Source organism: Panulirus ornatus, chromosome 11, assembly GCF_036320965.1.
Source record: "Panulirus ornatus isolate Po-2019 chromosome 11, ASM3632096v1, whole genome shotgun sequence".
NCBI classification, from domain to species: domain Eukaryota; kingdom Metazoa; phylum Arthropoda; class Malacostraca; order Decapoda; family Palinuridae; genus Panulirus; species Panulirus ornatus.
In genome coordinates, this window is record NC_092234.1 from 65,388,418 (window position 1) to 65,412,584 (window position 24,167).

Consider the following 24,167-nt stretch of genomic DNA (forward strand, 5'->3'; position numbering starts at 1 on the left):
GCTGCTGTATGGCCCAGGTGTGTGAGCCAGCTGCTGTATGGCCCAGGTGTGTGAGCCAGCTGCTGTATGGCCAAGTTCTGTGAGCCAGCTGCTGTATGGCCAAGTTCTGTGAGCCAGCTGCTGTATGGCCAAGATCTGTGAGCCGGCTGCTGTATGGCCCAGGTGTGTGAGCCGGCTGCTGTATGGCCCAGGTGTGTGAGCCGGCTGCTGTATGGCCCAGGTGTGTGAGCCAGCTGCTGTATGGCCAAGTTCTGTGAGCCAGCTGCTGTATGGCCAAGTTCTGTGAGCCAGCTGCTGTATGGCTAAGATCTGTGAGCCAGCTGCTGTATGGCCCAGGTGTGTGAGCCAGCTGCTGTATGGCCCAGCTCTGTGAGCCAGCTGCTGTATGGCCCAGGTGTGTGAGCCAGCTGCTGTATGGCCAAGTTCTGTGAGCCAGCTGTTGTATGGCCCAGCTCTATAAGCCAGCTGCTGTATGGCCAAGATCTGTGAGCCACCTGCTGTATGGCCAAGATCTGTGAGCCAGCTGCTGTATGGCCCAGGTGTGTGAGCCAGCTGCTGTATGGCCCAGGTGTGTGAGCCAGCTGCTGTATGGCCAAGTTCTGTGAGCCAGCTGCTGTATGGCCAAGTTCTGTGAGCCAGCTGCTGTATGGCCCAGCTCTGTAAGCCAGCTGCTGTATGGCCAAGATCTGTGAGCCAGCTGCTGTATGGCTAAGATCTGTGAGCCAGCTGCTGTATGGCCCAGGTGTGTGAGCCAGCTGCTGTATGGCCCAGCTCTGTAAGCCAGCTGCTGTATGGCCCAGGTGTGTGAGCCAGCTGCTGTATGGCCCAGGTGTGTGAGCCAGCTGCTGTATGGCCAAGCTCTGTGAGCCAGCTGCTGTATGGCCCAGGTGTGTGAGCCGGCTGCTGTATGGCCCAGGTGTGTGAGCCGGCTGCTGTATGGCCCAGGTGTGTGAGCCAGCTGCTGTATGGCCCAGGTGTGTGAGCCAGCTGCTCCATCTTGGAGTGAGCCGGTGATCGATGAGCTGTGACAACATCGAGGCTGATATAAATAAGATTTCTAAGCTGGTGGGAGAGTTACGGTGTCAGGATGGTGGCTATGGTGTAGTTATGGTGTCAGGACGGTGGCTATGGTGTAGTTATGGTGTCAGGATGGTGGCTATGGTGTAGTTATGGTGTCAGGACGGTGGCTATGGTGTAGTTATGGTGTCAGGACGGTGGCTATGGTGTAGTTATGGTGTCAGGACGGTGGTTAAGGTGTAGTTATGGTGTCAGGACGGTGGCTATGGTGTAGTTATGGTGTCAGGACGGTGGCTATGGTGTAGTTATGGTGTCAGGACGGTGGCTAAGGTGTAGTTATGGTGTCAGGACGGTGGCTATGGTGTAGTTATGGTGTCAGGACGGTGGCTAAGGTGTAGTTATGGTGTCAGGACGGTGGCTATGGTGTAGTTATGGTGTCAGGACGGTGGCTAAGGTGTAACTATACGCTCACTCACGGGCGGCCTTTGAAAATACGTCGTCATCACTGCTAACCAATTTACCACGGAGGTAATGATGATGATGATAATAATAATCATAATAACAGTAATAATAATAATAATGATAATAATAATAATAATAATAATAATAATAATAATAATAATAATAATAAAACTACTTTTACCTCCGTACACATACACACACACACACACATTTCCCATGCTTATACATAAAAACGCCTATCCTAACCTCACCTATCCTAACCCCCCGTATCCAAAGCAAACCTATCCTAACCTCACCGATCCTAACCTCACCTATCCTAACCTCACCGATCCTAACCTCACCTATCCTAACCTCACCGATCCTAACCTCACCTATCCTAACCTCACCTATCCTAACCCCACCTATCCAAACCTCACCGATCCTAACCTCACCTATCCTAACCTCAACGATCCTAACCTCACCGATCCTAACCTCACCCATCCTAACCCCACCTATCCAAACCTCACCGATCCTAACCTCACCTATCCTAACCCCACCTATCCAAACCTCACCGATCCTAACCTCACCTATCCAAACCCCACCTATCCTAACATCACCTATCCTAACCCCACCAAACCTCACCTATCGAAACCCCACCTATCCTAACCTAACCTCACCTATCCTAACCGCACCCATCCTAACCCTTACCTATTCTAACCCCACCTATCCTAAGCTCACCTATCCAAACCCCATCTATCCTATCCTCACCTATCCAAACCCCACCTATCCTAACTCCACCTAACCTAAACCCACCTATCCTAACCTCACCTATCCTAAACCTTACCTATTCTAACCCCACCTATCCTAACCTCACCTATCCAAACCAGCCGCGACTCACGATGAATATATATATATATATATATATATATATATATATATATATATATATATATATATATATATATATATGTTCCCTGGGGATAGGGGAGAAAGAATACTTCCCACGTATTCCCTGCGTGTCGTAGAAGGCGACTAAAAGGGGAGGGAGCGGGGGGCTGGAAATCCTCCCCTCTCGTTTTTTTTTTAATTTTCCAAAAGAAGGAACAGAGAATTGGGCCAGGTGAGGATATTCCCTCAAAGGCCCACTCCTCTGTTCTTAACGCTACCTCGCTAATGTGGGAAATGGCGAATAGTTTGAAAGAAAAAGAATATATATATATATATATATATATATATATATATATATATATATATATATATATATATATATATTACACAAAAAAATCGCTTCCAGAGGAAATGAATCCACCATATCGAGAGAGAGAGAGAGAGAGAGAGAGAGAGAGAGAGAGAGAGAGAGAGAGAGAGAGAGAGAGAGAGAAACTTCCCCAAAGTCTAACATTTTTAAGATCAACCCCTCGGCCCTCCTAAACTATACCTCCAAACATTAAACTTGAACCTCCACTCTGGTTGGAAATTCCATCTGCCTCCCACCCCACCAACTCCATAATTTCGCCTCCCATCTTTCAACTCGTAAATTCCAAGTCTCGTATATCTTGCAAACTTCCTCCCCCGTCCACAGAATTTCACCCCTGACATCAGCACAGAAGTTGCCAGCTGCCTCCAAACACACAACAACGTTGGCAGCTGCCTCCAAACATACAACAACGTTGGCTCCCGCCTCCAAACACACAACAACGTTGCCTGCTGCCTCTAAACACACAGCAACGTTGTCTTCTGCCTCTAAACACACAACAGCCTTGGCTCCTGCCTCCAAACACAGAAAAACATTGGCTCCTGCCTCCAAACATAAAAGAACGTTGTTTGCAGCCTCCAAACATACCACTACGTAAATTACAGCCTCCCAAAACAAAACAAGAGATACGGCCTCCAAACATCACTGCCCCCAGACACCACAGGAGCAGTTGGCTGCTGCCTCCAAGCATCAACAACAGGGCCCTGCAGTTCCCAGACCTAATTCTGTTTTTCCCACTTCCCTCACCGGCCTCTTACCGACTCCCTCTCAAAGACTCCTCCAAAACCCTTGCCTCGATCTCCTCAACAATAGAAAACTCCAAAATATTTCTCTTCTGTGTCTAACTTTGCTAAAATTCCATTATGCCTCCAAAATCCTACCCCATTCCTTACTCCTCCTAACTCCCTCTAAATGTTACTCCACCAACATTCACGTCCCAAACACTGTCTTATTCCTTAATAATCCAACTTTACAACCTCAAAAATCTCCCTTACCCCTTCAAAACTTCGAGAAAACGCTAATCTAGTCCTACCAGATTCAAGCCTCTCTCTCTCTCTCTCTCTCTCTCTCTCTCTCTCTCTCTCTCTCTCTCTCTCTCTCTCTCTCCCCCCGCCGCCTGGGGTTGCCGGGTGGGTGTTAGCGACAGCTGCGCAGCGAGCCACCACCTCAGTGGCTGTCGAGTTTCACTAATTCGATGCCTCACCCAAAACTAATCTTTTTTCCTGCGATAAAAGTTGAGCGACTGCCATGACATTTGGCCTAACCTAGTTGTAAGCGTTCGGAAGCATGGACACTCCAAAACTCAGGTTCACTCCTCCAAAACCCAAGTTTGATTCCCCACCTCTCTCTCTCTCTCTCTCTCTCTCTCTCTCTCTCTCTCTCTCTCTCTCTCTCTCGTCTCTCCAAAACAGAGCCTCATTCACCTGAAATCTATGTCCTCCTCCAAAACACCTTCATTCCACTGAGGCACTTCCTCATTCCAAAGTCTCGCGTCTCTCCTCCAAAACTTTATCTCGCTCCTCTAAACCATTACCATTCTCACGAAGCAACTCGATCTTTCCTCCAAAACCCTGACTTCCTCCAAAAATCCGGATAACTCGCCTAAAACTCAACCCTGACGTCTCCAAAATCTCAGCCTCACTCCAAAATTTTGTATCACTCCTCCCAAATCCTACGACTCTACTCTAGAACATCATCTCTCCTCTAAAACCCCCTCCCTTACTCCAAAACTCCAAGTTCTCTCCTCGATACACACCACCATCCGCTCCCCCAAGCACACACACACACACACACACACACATACACACACACATACACACACACACACACACATACGTCACTCCTCCCAAAGCCTACCATCCTCCTAAAAAAAAAATCGCCTCACCAAAATACCCACCCCTCTCGCCTCCAAAATCCTCCCGTCCTCCTTCGAAACTCCTGCCTGGCGCTCAGCTCGCTTACGTCAGCCTCTCTCTCTCTCTCTCTCTCTCTCTCTCTCTCTCTCTCTCTCTCTCTCTCTCTCTCTCTCTCTCACGGACAAGCGGATCACACACCCCAGCCAGGCAGATCCCGGGTCCAAATTGGGGCGGCTCCATTCTGTCTCATGGACAGAGTGTCACACACACACTCTCTCTCTCCCTCCCCTACGGGTAAAGGGAGAGAGAGAGAGAGAGAGAGAGAGAGAGAGAGAGAGAGAGAGAGAGAGAGAGAGAGAGAGAGAGAGAGGGGAGAACTCACCATCTCCCTTAAACCTAGGCATTAGCCAACGGACTAATCACGCCCCCCCCCCCCACCAACCCACCTTTTCCAGCCTTTAACACCCAGATAGAAAACGAGGTATGGGGGAGGGGAGACTGTCGCCTGAGGCAACACTTACGTACGGCCGGGAGCACCCGTCTATCCCCTCCATCCTAGCCAGGAGCACCCGTCTATCCCCTTCATCCTAGCCAGGAGCACCCGTCTATCCCCTCCATCCTAGCCAGGAGCACCCGTCTATCCCCTCCGTCCCAGCCAGGAGCACCCGTCTATCCCCTCCATCCTAGCCAGGAGCACCCGTCTATCCCCTCCGTCCCAGCCAGGAGCACCCGTCTATCCCCTCCATCCTAGCCAAAAGTACCCGTCCACCCCCTCCGTCCCAGGCAGGAGCGCCCGTCTATCCCCTCCGTCCCAGGCAGGAGAGCCCGTCTATCCGCGTGATCCAGGTGGAGGAGCGGGGAGCCGGGAGGGACGTCATTACCGGGACAAACTTCTCTGCTCTTTACCCGAGTTACGGGTCACAGTTAAGATGGCCCACACCGTCCCTCCCCAGCCAAAAGTTAACCTCTTTCACGGGCCACCAGCTACAGCCAGCCCTCACCTGGACCACTACCTTACCCCTACCCCAGGACCACCACTACCTTACCCCTCTCCCAGGACCACCACTAGCCAGCCCCTACCCCAGGACCACCACTAGCCAGCCCCTACCTAAACCAGTACCTTTTGCGAGTACTGGAGCGACCGCCCAGTCCAGTCTGTCAGGTTGTACTGGAAAGCAGTCCTCACCTGCTGGGCCAGTGTGGCTCCTTGCTCTTATGTATGTACTCTTCCAACCTACCAGCCAGGATGCCTCTGACCTGTGGAAAGATCCACATGTCTGGAAGCCTTCAAGACAGCTAACCTTTGGACATGTGGAACAAACCACATCTCTGGACGCCTTCCAGCCTGCCTCTGGATGTGTGGTGCGTGCCACAACTCTGGAAGCGTTCCAGCCAGCCTGCCTCTGGACGTGTGGCCAGCGAGGCATATCTCTGGAAGCCTTCCATCCTACCTGCCTCTGGGCGTGTGGCCAGCGAGGCACAACTCTGGAAGCCTTCCAGCCATCCTGCCTTTGGACGTGTGGCCAGCGAGGCATATCTCTGGAAGCCTTCCATCCTACCTGCCTCTGGGCGTGTGGCCAGCGAGGCACAACTCTGGAAGCCTTCCAGCCAGCCTGCCTTTGGACGTGTGGCACGGGCCACATCGCTGGAAGCCTTCCAGCCATCCTGCCTTTGGACGTGTGGCACGGGCCACATCTCTGGAAGCCTTCCAGCCAGCCTGCCTCTGGGCGTGTGGCACGGGCCACATCTCTTGCACCTATCACGAGATGCTGTCGGATGCTTGAAAAATGTTCGTACCAGAATGAGCAAAACTTGAAATATTCATCCCTGAACGTGCGTGTCTGGAATGTCCGTGTCAAGATATGAGTGTCTGGAAGTGCCCATTCCAGAACCATCTGGATATCTGTGTTAGACCCCGTGGTGATAGAAGTCTTGATGAAATTCCATACCTACAATACAGACGACCAAACTTCAAGTTCCCAGGAACAAACTGGACCATCAAATCTACATCTGCAGACCCTTGATGACATTCTGCCAATAAGGAGATTCTTTGCTGTAAGATCGTATGTATATTCACCTCAAGCGCTTCCAGTCCAGATGACCACCAGATGCTAAACGACCATCGCTTAACATCCTCACCCCCCAAACCATCCCCCAACCCGAGCTCGCTAAGACCATCCAGGTCTCTCCATAAGACACCACTCCTGACGACTCCAGTCTTGGCGATTCGCGTGAACTACCAGGCGCCCCTGGCTACCAGTCAAGGCTACCTGTGCTGCCACATGATGAATCCCACACTACCAATCAGTCCCCTCCACTTAAGAGCTAATCGTGTGATAATCAAACACTATCTAACACTCGGAATTACCTACCAGATATAATCTTATCGTCAAACACGACTTAAAATACCATATAAAAAGAACGTCCTATCAGACACTTGACCTTTCCCTACCCATCATAATACCTCCCCATCAGATCACCAACGCTTGCCAACCACTCAGACTGGGTAATCAGACGACACTGCTGAGCTCCTGACAGTCAGCCATAAATGTCACGAGCACTTCACCCCTACCACCGCCTTCAACCACACGAAACACCCATGAAATGACCCACAAGCCTTGACCACCACCCACCCAGACCCCGGGCCACCAGCATACACCAGCGAACCCCCCCCCCCCCCCATCAAACACCCATTCAGGGCGTCCCCCCATCAGACACCAGCTACTCACAATGACCCATCAGACTATGAAAGTCAATCACACGCGACCTATCCTTTACCCAACAATGATGGGTCAAAAATGTATATTATCAGACACAGCGGCGAATCCCCCAGTGCCATTTTACCCTACTCCTACACCCATTCTGGCCATTTACAACACAATGGCCACTTGAGTGAGAGGTAATTACCCCCACAATGGCCCTAAGCTCTTAGCCCTCAGGGCGAACAACCTGGAGCCCTCAGGGCACCCGCCCCTCTTATCTCCTGAAACATTACACACACCATCCTTTAACTCTACACTCGAAGCCAAATCCAAAAACACAACGTTAAAACTATTCTCCAGTCCTCACTAAAACATGACCCACTTGTTACATCACTGTACCGTCATCAATCACATTAATGCATCACCTACTACAGCAATACATCCCTGACTTCAACGTCAATACGTCACCCCGATACATCAATACATCGCCCACTCCTACACCAATACATCACCCACTCCTACATCAAGCGCAGTTACAGCAATACGTCTGCAACCGCAACATAAATAAATCGACCGCTACATCAATACAACACTTACAGCTACATCAATACATCAACTACAGCTGTATCAATACATCACCTATAGGTACAGATACACCAATACATCACCCTCTTGCCACATCAATACATCAACTACTACTACATCATTGTATGACCTTCGTATACTACGAGACCAGAGTATCGTAGCTACAGTACCATACTGTATTATCACAGTTCGTCGCATCAAAATTTGCTCACAGTGAAGTGCCTAAGTTCTGCTCACCAGCCAACTGTTCCATGAGTATCGCAAAAGGTTCAATACTCACAATGGTTATCGCATCGAGGTATCGTCTGCATCATCGTAAACGTCCTATCGGGTTCGACGGGGCTATCGTCTCCCTCCTGGAACGTACCGTCCACCAAGGCGTCACCCGTCGCAATACCGAGCCCTTTGAACACGACAGTACGACCCTTGAGTCTGATGCCCTATAACCTTTGACCTGAGCCTTTAGGTTCTGAAGTCTAAGGGTGAAGCCCTTCGTGCTTAGGGAGCGTACCACCGTCATGCTTCAGATCACATCGTCGTGCTGTGAGGGTCGTACCGTCGTACATCTTAAGGGGTTAACATCGTCGTGTTGTGAGGGTCGTCCACCTTAAGGGGGCGACGTCGCCGTGTTGAGGGGGTAGTAGCGTCGTACACCTTCAGGGGTTAACATAGTCGTGTTGAGGGGGTCGTAGCGTCGTCTTGAAAGGGGATCGAACCATCGTGCTCCAGGGCACACCCACGCCATCCAGCCCCACTGGCGGCGCAGAACAATTTAATAATGACACGTTAGCCAAGCTCGCCATCACCAGACGTGCTGGTGCACAGAACACTGCCACCCTGGACGCCTGTGGCGCACATATCTATGTACACACACACACACACACACACACACACACACACACACACCAGTTCTTGCAGAGATGTAGGGATAACCCGAGAACACATACACGAAATTAAGCGAGATACATTAAATACATGTGAAGAAGTAATTCTAAAGTATATAAAAAAGATGGATGAATGGAATGAGTGAGGACATGGTTAATGAAGACACCATACACGAGATGAAGAGGTTGGATGATAGCAAAGAATGTGGGGTGCTCCACAAGCGTACACCGCCCTTCGCGAACAGTACACATAGTAATTACGGCCCCCCGAGTGTACATCACCCTCCCTGTATAGTACACATTGGTAATTACGGCCCCCCTAGTGTACAACACCTCCCCGTGCAGTACACAATAGTAATTACGACCCCCCGAGTGTACATCATCCTCCCTGTACAGTACACATTGGTAATTACGGCCCCCCGAATGTACAACACCCTCCCCGTACAGTACACACGGGTAATTACGCTATACACTTGAGTTGGATACTTGGCCACACCTCCGTAGCGTCTAACGGACGCCGGCCAACGCCACCCACCAACACACTCACCTCCACACACACTCTCTCTCCTTCTAAATCAACGCAGTCGTCTATCCTACTTCTAAATTGTCGTCGATATTTTCCCACCACATCCGACCAGCTTGGCAAAGTTTGTGCCAAGAAGAGAAGGCATCGAGTCTCTCAAGGAACCACGTGAAGATGGTTCGTGGGTCAGGCTAAGATGAGGGGAGGGGTTCCAAATAGATTGAAGCCCATATCATTCCTAGACTTCAATACCATTCTCACTCCTGTCTGGGGTTTAGCACGACAGGGAGAGGTATATATATATATATATATATATATATATATATATATATATATATATATATATATATATATATATATATATTACCAGACTCCGCCGGCTTCGTGGTTGCGCCGGGAGTTAAGACACCTTGAGCGGGGACTATATCATCGTCAGTCTGCGAAAAGCAATACACTCTCGCTCCACAGCAAGCCATCCTTTCCCTGCTTCTGATTGAAGCGCAGCCTCGAAGCTGCACTCTATACAGAAGCAGAGTAAGGCGGGCTTCTTCAAGGGTGGGAAGGCCTTCTCGACGGTAGCGCCTCGTGGAAGACGACTTCACTTTCGCTGAGTCGTACGTGGAGGCGGAGCCCAGAGACGCTCACGCCACACAATGGCCTCGCAGGCTTGTCTCGACCCCCACGGCTCGGGCTGGGACAGAGCTGTTGCGTTGTTTACCCCAGGCCTTCGTCTCGTGCACTCTGTGAATGCTTGTGTAACCTCAAGGGTGACACCTTCGTGTCAACTATCGTACCGTCGTAATCAAAGATCGTACAGTCGTAATCAAGGACCATCCTGTCGCAACGAAGCTTCGCATCGTTGTAATCAAGGACCACACAGTTGTAATCAACGATCGTATCGTCGTAATCAACGGTCGTACCGTCATCATCAACTGTCGTATCGTCGCAATTAACGACCGTACCGTCGTAATCAACGATCGTACCGTCGCAATCAACGACCGTACCGTCGCAATCAACGATCGTACCGTCGCAATCAACGATCGTATCGTCGTAATCAACGATCGTACCGTCGCAATCAACGATCGTACCGTCGCAATCAACGATCGTACCGTCGCAATGAACGATTATACCGTCGTAATCAACGACCGTACCGTCGCAATCAACGATCGTACCGTCGTAATCAACGATCGTACCGTCGTAATAAACGATCGTACCGTCGCAATCAACGATCGTACCGTCGCAATCAACGATCGTACCGTCGTAATCAACGATCGTACCGTCGCAATCAACGATCGTACCGTCGCAATCAACGACCGTACCGTCGTAATCAACGATCGTACCGTCGTAATCAAAGATCGTACCGTTGTAATCAACGATCGTACCGTCGTAATCAAAGATCGTACCCGTTGTAATCAACGATCGTACCGTCGCAATCAACGATCGTACCGTCGTAATCAACTGTTGTAGTCATGCTCAAGGCATTAATTATTCAAAAGTTTCCTTCCTGAAATGAACACACGAGGAAATATTCCCTGCTCCACTAATTCATTATTTACGTCGCTCAAATATCCCTCAGGCCAGAGAGGGTTCTTACAATATTTCCACAGACTTTCCATCGCATGCACGTAAAATGATCCAAACTTGACTTACGTTTATTACTGGAAAAGGATAAAAGCTCCGAAACTGCTACTTTACAGAGGGTCGACACTAAGAACACAACGGCAATATATACGTATACTTCCTCGCCTTCATTCATTCCCGTCGCCACCCCGCCCGACAGGAAACAGCATCGCCGTCCCCTGCGTCAGCGAGGTAGCGGCAGGAAGCACACGAAGAAAGGCCACATTCGCTCACACTCATTCTTTACTTATATATATATATATATATATATATATATATATATATATATATATATATATATATATATATATATATACACACACAAGAAAGTCCCGAGAGGTTACAAAGATTGCTCTGTGCTCGCATGATACACTGCAGACGTGTAAGTCAGCGACGAACAGATGTGTTTCATGAAACATGAGGGGATACAGCACGAGCATCACCCGGCCCATACAACCGTTCAGCCAAAACCCGTGGAAATCCCCGGCATCTAACCTGAAGAACTTCCCATGTGGGTGTATCAGGTGGCACGTTTTCATCAATAAAACCCTGCAGCATCAAACAACCTGGTCGACCAGGCTCTCACCAGGCCGCACATCAAAGCAGCTCCGGGGTTAGAAAGGAGCCCCCCACCCCCTAAACCAAGGTCATCATTGCGTTAATTACGTTCCCCAGTTATCTCACGAATAAAATCTTAGTATAACTAGATACACAGCCGGGCACAGTGGTCCCCAGCTTGGAATCTATGGACCCCAAGGGGTGTACGTGAGATGCATTTCGAAGGCCAGAAAGTATCTCTGGGCTGTTTGGATCAAGCCACAAAACGCTTCGGCACAAACACTTTGCTCAAAGCTGCATTACGCTGGCAAAAGTTGTTAACGAAGAAATAAAGCAAGTAAACAATTTTACTGCCACAAAAATGGATACAGCAAGTGATAAATGGTTAGGAACCACATGTGAAGTATGTCATTACTGGGGCATTCATGCTGATACGAAACATCACACAGACACACACTGGTAATGCTATTACACTCAACATCAGATTTTCTCGTGTAGTCTGCTTACATAAGTTGGCTAAACGTTCGCTAAGTCCCTCTCTCAAATTTCTGCACAAAAATACATAATCCTCACACTTGTAAGTACCGGATCATCTGTGAATATATGATACGGTATGTGAGCACGACGGTGCTACCCTTGTCTACGACGGTACGGCACTTGAGCAATGTGGTACGACCCTTGAGCACGACGGTACGGCCCTTGAGTACGACGGTACAGCCTATGAGAACGACAGTAAGGCCCTTGAACAACGTCGGCACAACCCTTGAGCAAGGCGGTACGACCCTTGAGTAAGGCGGTACGACCCTTGAGCACGACGGTACGGCCCTTGAGTACGACGGTACAGCCTTATGAGAACGACAGTAAGGCCCTTGAACAACGTCGGCACAACCCTTGAGCAAGGCGGTACGACCCTTGAGTAAGGCGGTACGACCCTTGAGCGCGATAGTACCAGCCCTTGAGCACGAAGAGGCAACACCTGAGTATGATTTCCTTGACCTTTGACATTAAGAGCCTTGATCAAAAGCCAGATCACCATATCCTAAGGCCGTAACTTTGCGCTCAAGGGTCGTACCGTCGTGTTCTAGAGTCGTACAGCAGTGGTCAACGACCGCACCGTTGCTCTGCTGGGGTAGTACTGTCGTGCTCATGGGTCGTACCATTGTGTTGAATTAATGTACTGCACCGCTCATAAACCAGTAACTCTATATAATGACACAACCACTACAATACTCTACATAATGACACAATGACTACAATACTCTACATAATGACACAATCACTACAATACTCTACATAATGACACAATCACTACAATACTCAACATAATGACACAATGACTACAATACTCTACATAATGACACAATCACTACAATACTCTACATAATGACACAATGACTACAATACTCTACATAATGACACAATGACTACAATACTCTACATGATGACACAATGACTACAATACTCTACATAATGACACAATCACTACAATACTCTACATAATGACACAATGACTACAATACTCTACATAATGACACAATGACTACAATACTCTACATAATGACACAATGACTACAATAATCTACATAATGACACAATCACTACAATACTCTACATAATGACACAACCACTACAAAAGCCTCGTACGGATACAACTCGCCGACTTGCTTCTAAATACGCATCGCGCCGGAAACTGTGGGTGACTGTATAACATAATATAATATACATCATTCAGGGAGACATACATCCTTCCCTTCCACCCAGCTGGGGTCTCGTCCCTCCTCATGTGTCTGTATAATACTGGGATCCTATCCCATGGCTCTGTGATCGTCCCAAAACTTGAAAAAAAAAAATATGTACCCACGAGCACTCCACGACATGACAATAGAGCCTCCCCACCCAGCCCACAGCACAGGGCCAACGCTGTGGTCGTCATCAGCTGAGCTTTTCATCTCTCTAACGAACGGATAAAGCTGGCGAGAGAATCGCCCATTGAAAGCTTATGGAGTGACAACAGCAGATCAAGTGGATGATCCACCCGATCTGACACTGAAGGCCAACCGATCAGGCCTCTCTTTGTCCACAAAACCTACGTCTCGAGGCTAGACAGGCTCTCGGCCATTGTGGCCACCTTCGTCCTGGATCACGTGAGCTGACGAAGTGTACGTCGAAGAGGATGGCCACAGTAGCAGTGCGCCGCGCAGGGTTCTGATACCCTCGATCACTTATCATGAAGGCCAGACCTCTTGGTCTCCTCTCTCAGGTCTACTGATCTGGCCTATCTGCTAACCTCTGACACCCTCTCCCCTCCTCACACCCACCCCCATCTCCACCCCACGTGAAGGTTACTGAGATGACGAGCTCACGTGACCCTGGCACAACAAGGAGGGACGTGCGGCAGGCTGGCTTGGCCACGCCTCTCTCAAGACACAGTGGGAGGGGAGCTGGAGCCTCACTATTGCCACACTCTTCTCCCTGTGCAACACACTCAGTGGCTGGACTGTATCCCAGCCTCCCATCCAGCCAACTCATCCTTCGTCTCCTCCAATCCCTCAACTTAATTCTAATAAACCCTCACCACTTTCCATTAGAAACAAACAAGCCAGATTTTCATAACTGGAACGTAGTGTTTAATATATCTATTCCCTCCCTGTGTCCCAAGTCTTCCCATTGTCCAGCCAACATGCTTATCTCTGACACCTTCCACCAAGCCTTCCGCTTGCAACGTGGTAATGTTGACTTTCAAGCTCTCCAAACACAAGCCAGACACATAACCATGCACTAACTTACCTTAACTTCCGCTAAGGATTTCGTTACCTGCCTAACAAGCAAATGCCTTCATTAACAGTTCAACAGAGCAAACACAGTGCAATCTAGCAGAAGCTATTTTTCTTTACATTTATACTTAAACCAAAGAAAACCACAACAAATGATCGCCAGAAATACACATTACGTTATAAAGCCAGAAATCTGTGTCTCATTCGGGAAACTTATCCTCGGTATACAGAGAATGACCCGGACAGTTTCTGTGCAGCGGACTGTTAGTAGCTGCATCTTTTCCGACCTTAACGTCTCCAGCTCACATGTTCAACTGCTTGTGTCAACGGCTGAAACGGCATCGTACACGAGTCCTACATAACATTTTTAATATGGACAATACACTAATATAACAGCCAATTTTTCTTATGAAATAACATAACTGCCTTAAAAAAAAAAAAAGAAAAACGCTTGCCTTACGCAGCAATTTTCGTTCACTTTCCCTCTTCAATATGTATTACACTGGTTTTTGCTCCCGAAAGCTGGCGGCTTGTGTGCCCCAACACTAGCTAGACCACGCAATACTAGGCAAACTGCTGCGTCGCATGATTATTATGTGGCCGTCAGCAACTCAAGGGTGGGCCGTTTTGATAACTGTTTCTTTCCCTGAACCTCGAAGTTTTGTAGTTCTCTACCTTCTCACGTCTCTCCCAGTAACTATGACCTGGCACATTCTAAAAGACAGACTTTTCACCTCCAAAATTCGTAAATACTTTTCCTTGTCTCTTCCTTTTCATTAACCTCTGTATTTCAATTAAGGCCTAGCCTTGATGTGGACTTTTTATCCATGACTAGAGCTTACAATGTAATATCTATCTATCTATATATATATATATATATATATATATTATATATATATATATATATATATATATATATATATATATATATATATATATATATATGCACAGAGAAAAAAATATCTAAGACTGTGAAAAGGACACACGTCATACTTCATCTTTAAAAAAAATGTTTTAAAGTATCGGTAACAATGAATTTGAGAGTCCGAGACGAAAGTCCCATCCCTGTGCCCTCATGGCTTCTTGTGGGTGGAGTATCATGACATCATCAATCTGACGTCATCACTACACACTTCCAGGAAAGGCCAAGCGGTGCCAAATATGGCGACGACCGCCAAAGATGAGACGTTATCAGTAATCTAACACTTTAGAAAAAAAAAATCCACATATCAGACACAAATGAAACGGAGTTAAAACACATTATGACTCAATTACGAAACTTCGAATATATAACCATCGATCACGAACTAAGCCGCCAACATTTTTTGTCATTCATTAACCAGTCACAGGCCGGGGACAATGGGACCACAATCCTACTGGCACTACAGGCATGAAGGTGGCTGTAAAGTACTATATCTGAAATCCAAACGTGCGATGTACACAGAACACCGTATACATCCGTGGCCCAAGACTCTTCCACACCTTGCCATCTACCATCAGAAACAGCTTGGGATGCACGGTAGAGAAGTACAAGAGTGCACTGGACAAGTACCTACAAAGTGTACCAGACCAGCCAGGCTGCGGGGGCTATGTGGGCCTGAGGGCTGCGGCTTCCAACAGCTTGGTAGACCAGCGACACAAACCGATAGCCATACGTAAGCCCGGAGACATCACCAGGTATTTAACCAATTCCTAAACATAAGCAGCACTAACATCTACCACTACACCGGCACTCAAGCCAACGCTTAACTTAAACGCGCTTTGTTCTTCTTGAAGAAAACCAGTAACGGACGTGGCACGGACAGAACATGGCCCCAGTCACGGCCATCATGGGTAAAAAGGGGAAGAAAAAGAACAAAAAAAAAATCAATTAGAGTTTCCAGAGTGTCAGGCGTTATTCTTAACGATAAAAACGTCACTATATATACATGTAGAGTACAGACAAAAGATGGAACTCTATTCCATGCCTTGCGTGTTGGATGGAGGAGGTAACATAATGACCAATCCTCGAGGCAATATGAAGCAGCAGCCACACCTCAGTCACGGGTACAAGCCATGGTAGCAGGGAACACGTGTTGACAGCTCACGTGAGGGCGAGCAGCGTCACAGCGGACTGTATGGGATGGTTGAAGTGAGGTGATGCCGAGGCAATTCACGTGACGCAAGGATTTACATACCACTCAGGTCAATACGGAGGTGGAGGAAGAGGCACATCAGAGAAATGAGAAGTGCTCCATTCCAGAAGGAATTAGACACCTGCAAATACGTAACTGCTGCTCACAAGAAAAATAATTACGGCATCCATTTGGAAAGAAGATTTTGAAATACTATCTAGGGTTTACAGGAAAGCAGCGGACATGGTTACGTTACGTTCATATTATTCCAGGGATGAACTGCGGCTCCGAAACTGAAACGCGAAGACTGACAGAGATATTGGTAGAAATTGAGTTTTACAGCAACTGAATATAACCAGGTTAATAGTTCCCCATTTCAAGATACTGAATATCTTATCTGAACCGACCTGATAATCTAAGCACCTCAACCATCAGCACTACAAACCTCAGATGACCCGCACTCATCTTATAATACTGTGACCTCTATGATGAATCGGTCAGCGTTACTGACCGTTAAGAACGCATGACCCACCTGGGATCAAAACCACATAGGTTCGAATCCTGGTGGCAGCAGCCAGTCCACAGACCATCCAACTCTGAGCTCTCCCCTCGGGACTGGTCGACAAAATGAGTATCTGGCATAATTACGTAAGTCAAGGCATGGTACATAACACATGGCTAAGAGACGGGACAACATTAGTACACAACTCGCTCCCCGGAACACATGAATAGTAATCACATCACGTGGGACCTCACGCTACCCTGATGGGTTTATACGAGTAAAAAGTAACTCGCCAACCGACACCTGAGTCAAGTCCACCCAACCTGGTCCACGCCCAGGGTATGGGAGAGAAAAGGGGTGATCGGGAGTGGGTAGCAAGGACACAATGGAATGAGAAGATGGCTGTGAGAACGTGGGCTGGGAAAGATGGGGCAGAATGGAGAGTGAGGAAACGAACAGAAGTGGGGAGGGAAGAGGGAGGGGAACGCACGGGGATGTGTTGAAAGAGAGAGTGGTAAGGGAAAGAAACACTGGAGTGGTTGGTCGTCATGCTTCACTTAAGTAGCCAACCTGCTCACCGGAGCATCATTCTGCCTTTGGGACAACATCTGGCAATATAGAACTTTAAAAAAACAAAGCGAAAAGATCAGATGGCGTACAAGACAACAAGCATCACTCATGAACGTAATTCAAGGGAGATTGTGGAGCAGTATTATATCTGCTCGTGATTCTGAAGCTTGTAAGCATTATATGCAACGGCACAGTCAATAAACGCTCTTGTGTGACTACACACACACACACACACACACACACACACACACACACACAAATAAACACTGCAATGAGACATCCAAATATCAGGTCTTATCAAAGGACGAGATTCGCTTAATCTTGAATTCTCTAAATCGACACAGAAATGAGCATGTAGAAAACCAGCACTCCAACTGTGCACAATCTAGGACACATCACCCCAACAGCTTATCATGCACGGACTTGCATGTTCTTGGGATATCTTGGTGGTCCATCAACGCCTGAATGCCTCATCCACTGCGTATGTGGTCACGCTTCCTCGGTGAGAGGGGTTTTTGTCGGGCGCTGGGACTGGCAAGGAAAGTGTAATCATACACAGGTGAATCCCAGTTTCCTAACACTCAATAAAGGCAGTGTATCGGAATAACTAGTGATAGCGTATACTGTTATTTGTGGATTTTATGGCACGTACAATTTCCCATAATAAATGGGCGCATATCACAGTCGAATGTGCTCACTCAGAGCTGAATATAATACCCTCGCTCTAAGAACTTTTCACAAGTTTCAGTAATCAAAACGAGCTTACATCCATTAACTAACTGTTACTCTCACAGCAAAAAACATTAACCATTGTTATTCTCACAACAGAAAATACATTAGCCATTGTTATTCTCACAACAGAAAATTAAGCCTAAAAGTATTATGGATACGTAAGTACATCACCAACAGGTCGACTTCCACATATGGTATTGCATAAATCAAGAAACCTGAATGAAAGTTACGGTGGTGCAGCTGTTGTCATGGCTCTTCACAACAGCAATCTTATCAGAAGAAAGATGGTACCCGCTAACCTATCACAACGATTCAAAGATCTCTCCAGGCATTACAGCTTTTGTTCAACCATAACCACTGAAATCTATCTGAATGCTAACAGTAAACCTCCTTGGCAAATATCCACAAAAAAATATTTTTTGTTGAAGTTTACTGGGAGCTACACCGTTAATATACGTTACAAGGAGAATATGTAATCGGACGTAGTGTAAAATCTCGGACAATTTTGGGTAACGTGTGAAACATTTGTTGTTTGACACACTGCCAAGGCATTCTATAAATTGCCTCACATGATAACAACAATGTGATCGTGGAGACAAGTTTAGGTTGGGTGTAACTATACAGAACACCTGAGAATCAAGAACTAAATATTCCAAACTCGACCTAAAACTGCCTGGCATTCGACTCAATACCTGGATTATACATATAGCCTGTAACATATACTACATAACTTTCTTTGCATCACCCAAACGGATCACATATTTAACGCGTTTCTTATTCATGTCTGTCCACATATATAATGCAGGTGTCAAATACATAAACTACTGTTAAGCAATTCCCACGTTAATATATATATATATATATATATATATATATATATATATATATATATATATATATATATGCAAATCCTTTCTATAAACAGTAATAACAATCAGGTAGTGTGACTTCAAACAATCACTGTTTGCTTTACCTACATTAAAAACAACACGAGAGGCAGCGCTGTGTAGTGGTTCACACAGCACTGGGCATCAGCCATTTAACACAGGTGACCTTGCCAAGACAACTCGCTACTTAATCTTTACAAAATGTCAAATAACCAGGAAAGTAACCACCCACCAAGCTAAGTATATAATGAACCTAACGAGCACATAATGAATCGAAATACAACCTACTTTAGAAAATATATTCTTTTTTAATTCAAACCTGGATATTCAATATTTGCCTCACTTTACCCTATATATATATATATATATATATATATATATATATATATATATATATATATATATCACGGCATGTTACCAAACTATTCCTGCCATCAAAAATCTTTCTGCACTGATTAAATTTCATTTCACAATACACGGCATACAAGATCGTAATTCATAAATAGTTCAAATCTACCGAAACGTAAAATGCGATAACGTCCATCATAAACATAGTACATTTCCAGTTAATGTTGTCTCGTCTTACGGCTCTCTCTCTCTCTCTCTCTCTCTCTCTCTCTCTCTCTCTCTCTCTCCTAGATATATTACCTAATATCTTGTATATCTTCAGCTTTCTCCGGTTATAACACCCCCGCTAGCCTGACCTGGTCTACCGTGCAAGATTCCATACAAATTCACAGCTTGGCCGATACCCTCGGGTGGCAGTTTCGCTTCGCCCTGACTTGCGCCAAAGTATCCAAATCTCACTCGGGCATCAACCTCAGGATTAACACAGGACACAACTTACCTGGACATTTTTCGGGGTCTTCGTCGCTACCATCCACACAGTCGGGTGAGCCATCACACTCCCACAATTTGGGGATACAGGCGTCTCCAGTCTTGCAGCGAAAGGCGGTAATAGAACACGAGTTGCCCTGCGTCGTGGTGCTAGAGACCAGCCACACCAGGATACACACAGTTAAATACACTGTTCTGTACCAACACATCGCTTGACCCCTTCGCCAAGATCGCCCCGCACCGAGGTCCTCACTCCCTTATGCTTGGAAACTAGAGGCTTGCTTAAAGGGGAAGCTGGCCTTATTCACGCTAAAACTGACAATCGATTTGGCTTTAATCACAACAATACCCTTTTAGATCAACTGATTCACAAAGAGAGTCGATTCTTGCTGTAGTTCCAAAAGCTAACCACTCACTAATTCCGGAGAGATCTGAGCTCGTCTACCCACCCTCACAGTTTCAGTGTGACTAATCCAGCAACGTCTGGCCACGAAGCGTTCACTTCAGTTGCCAGATGCCACTGGCGCCACCTAGGTGCAAAATTTTTATTTTCTGTGGTATTACTGGTTAATTACCCGCGTTCTATCTTTTTGATACACGCCATTAGAAACGTTTTTACTGATAAAATAACACCTCTCTTTTGATTTAATATGAATTTGGCAAGCAGCCTGAAAATCGTTAATGAAGTGCTTGATCGCAAACAGGTATATTGGAATATTTAATGAAATTCCGTCTAAGATATATTGTTTACCTGTAATAAAATAACATACCGATTTATTTAATTCTATAAAGACATGCAACATATCATCCGGTGGTCGGACACAATGAGCCCATCAATATATCCTCAACTCTTTTCTATTCATTCAGTAATCTATTCTATCCACTTCATAAGAAATTTCAAGTTTGATACGACATCTTAAAAGGCCTTACGACATCTTAAAAGGCCTTTACAACATTAAAGTTTTATTTTTTTCGATAAACCTTTGGTAATAAAGGCTGGTATATCAAGGCACACTAGACAAAATAAACAATAAAATGATGTTGCAAGTTACGCAAAACATTGTAAGAAAAAACATTTTTCTCTGCATAGAGACCTTCCAATCATTTCATAATTTCAACACTTAAGGGAAACTGATCGATAAAAATATGGATGCTAATATTATGACAAAGTGAAGACCTGTACGTCTTGGAAAGCATAATGTGTCCTGAGGACGTTTGAAGAGAAAAGCAAGATCACGATACATATCGATGGGGAGGGGGGGAGGGGGCCTCCCAAAAACCATCGCTCCCCGCCATGAAGCTTAGGAAATATTTGACCGCATTTTGATCCTTTCTTATCTTACCATTGCTGCCAATGGACCAAGGGAATGTAGTTTTAACTCAAGGGCAACAAAAGAAATAGCAGACACGCTTCTGGTCAATGTTAAAAATTGCATATCTGGAATATCTGGCAACATACACGGGTTCAGAAATCTATTTCTCATTTCTGTTTCTGCTGCACGACAACTTCCAACCTCTATAAACATATGTTTGCTTGATCTTCGTTTTTTGTTTTGTCATGTTGAATACCAGTTATCAGTCGTCATTTGCGATTCATTTACTGTTAGTTTAGAGAGCGGGGAGACGAACGGCCTTGAGAAATCGATGGTAAGCATGATCTATGTTGACATGCGATTACCCGTCACTCACACGACGGGATGCGTTTGCCCGGGCAAGAGGGCATTAGGGCGGTAGGGTAGCAGAAGTGACCATCTTCAAACATACCACAGGACACACAACCATACGAACTACAATCGACGAATACAACTCCTAAATTAAGAATAGATACGACGTTCTACTAATCTGGCAACTCTCCAGGAGGCGCGGGCTCTAGCCAATCAGAAGCGGTGGGGCGATGTGACGTCATGGACTGTCACACTAGGTTGCCGCCCATGATTGTCTGCGTGGCAGCCCAGACTTGTACCAATGTTTCGTCACGGCCTCTTCCTTCCTAATGCTACTTCCGTTATACACACCTGTTCTCCCCGGCCCCGGGGTGAGGAAGGTTGGGGTGGGCTGCTCGTGTTACAAGGAAGCGTGACAAAAAGTAGAGGCAGTGGGCGCCATAATAACATGGAAGGGGTAATGGAGACGTCACCACACATCCGGGAAGAATATCTTATTGATCGGTAATGTGGACCAGGAAATACTTATGTCCTCTTCGAGTGTCCGATGGCTAGCTGATGGCAACTGATTTTCAAGTTCGTGTTTCAGGGGCCAAGGTTCACCCTGGCCAACGTACGTCTCCCTGATATAGAATACAGGTTAAATGTTATATAAGATGGAGTTATTACAAAACCATAATTTCTGTTTGTACGGTGCAGAACATGGACCTTCTAACCAACAGATGTGAACTACATGATATAGACATCAATTTTGACATTTTATACGACAAAAAGATGACTATTGATCATCCTTTAAAAAAACACAAGTACAATAAATATAATATTTTACACCATGTATATCTTTTTCCTTGTGGAAATGATACACTGTAAATACAACTGTGTGTAGACTACATTCACTACAGTTCACCAATATATACACGTTAATTTACCTGCGTCATTTCCCAAATGAACCCCGTTGCCCATTTCCACGTACCCATTCAACATATGGCGTTGTGTACCCTCACGGTGTCTCAGCTACGGGGGGGGGTGGGGGGTTTACATTGTGGCCACAGGGTGTGAGGGAACACATGACAGACCCTGCCAAGCTAAAATAAGGCAAGGTATGGAAGCGTATGCCAAGGTAGCGCCCTGTCATACACCCTATTAGGTTGCGAAGAAGAGGAGGAGGAGGATGGAGGAGGGGGGAGGTTGTTCTCGGTCTCTCCCAGCAGGCACCCCTCCGCGCCCTCCTCCTCCAGGTGGTAGAGAACACCAGTTCTCTCCTGCAGGAGCTGGTGGTTCCATGACACCACCTAGATTAAAGCCCCCAGCGTACGCCAGGCCCTCCCTCGCCCCTCCCGGGGAGGTCTCCTGGAATCGAGTGTCGCGGGTAAGGAATGGTTGTGATGCATTAAACTGTTAGTGGCGGGCGCTCGTTTTAAGCTTAGTCTCCCACTTAAACCGGCGGAGGGCGCTGAAACTAGTTACATGCATCGAAAACGGTGTTAGGAGCAGTGTGCGGGGAACGGCTCCGTGTTCTGTGATTACTAGTGTCTACATGGGTGATGACTGGTTGATGGTGGTCGTCCACCATGAAACTGGTGGTGACTCTGGTTGGTTACTTATATGCTCTTGAAGCCTACATATTGACTGCCAGGGTCAGTAAGGTCGTCCACGGCGTCAGGATAAAACCATCCATCCTAAAATGTCAACCACCTGGGGAGAAAGAACACAAGACGTCGTCATATTAGTAAATGAAACGCAGTTCACTGATGAAACTTGTGTTCTGATGAAACTGGCTGTGTGTGTGTGTGTGTTGTGTGTGTGTGTGTGTGGGTAATATATTAAGGAATCTGTGCTAAAAGCTGGTGATAAGAGTTAAAACTGGTTATATATTGGTATAATGATTTTTAAGTTCGTATGCTGAAAAGGAAATTCACTAGATTGATGTTGACATTACCATTTTCTTACATAATGATGAAATTAATGTTTCTCTCAAGTGGTTGTGTATGAGCAAGTGGTACTTCACCTTCTGCTGTACAGAGTCAACGTCATTTCAACAAGTGGTCTGATAACCTAATTATCTTAACTGGTGGTGCCTGGAAACTGATACTTTTAAGAACGTTGGTCTGGTGAGGAAACTGACGTAGTGTTGGTCTGGTGAGGAAACTGACGTAGTGTTTGTCTGGTGAGGAAACTGACGTAGTGTTGGTCTGGTGAGGAAACTGACGTAGTGTTGGTCTGGTGAGGAAACTGACGTAGTGTTGGTCTGGTGAGGAAACTGACCTAGTGTTGGTGTAGTGAGGAAACTGACGTAGTGTTGGTCTGGTGAGGAAACTGACGTAGTGTTGGTCTGGTGAGGAAACTGACGTAGTGTTGGTCTGGTGAGGAAACTGACCTAGTGTTGGTGTAGTGAGGAAACTGACGTAGTGTTGGTGTGGTGAGGAAACTGACGTAGTGTTGGTGTGGTGAGGAAACTGACGTAGTGTTGGTCTGGTGAGGAAACTGACGTAGTGTTGGTGTGGTGAGGAAACTGACGTAGTGTTGGTCTGGTGAGGAAACTGACGTAGTGTTGGTCTGGTGAGGAAACTGACGTAGTGTTGGTGTGGTGAGGAAACTGACGTAGTGTTGGTCTGGTGAGGAAACTGACGTAGTGTTGGTGTGGTG

The 24,167-nt window shown here is 46.6% G+C and overlaps 1 protein-coding gene across 5 annotated transcripts in view; it reads right to left on the bottom strand.

Moving 5' to 3' along the window:
* Window positions 1-20,327, bottom strand: part of LOC139751618 (low-density lipoprotein receptor-like) — a 506,290-nt gene extending 485,963 nt beyond the window's left edge. For all 5 annotated transcript variants that reach the window (XM_071667236.1, XM_071667235.1, XM_071667239.1 and 2 more), the window contains exon 1: window positions 19,868-20,327. In XM_071667236.1, the coding sequence (XP_071523337.1) occupies window positions 19,868-20,066 (199 nt within the window). In that variant the 5' untranslated portion in view covers window positions 20,067-20,327. The remainder of the gene's footprint in view (window positions 1-19,867) is intronic.
* Between the last annotated feature and the right edge of the window lie 3,840 nt (window positions 20,328-24,167).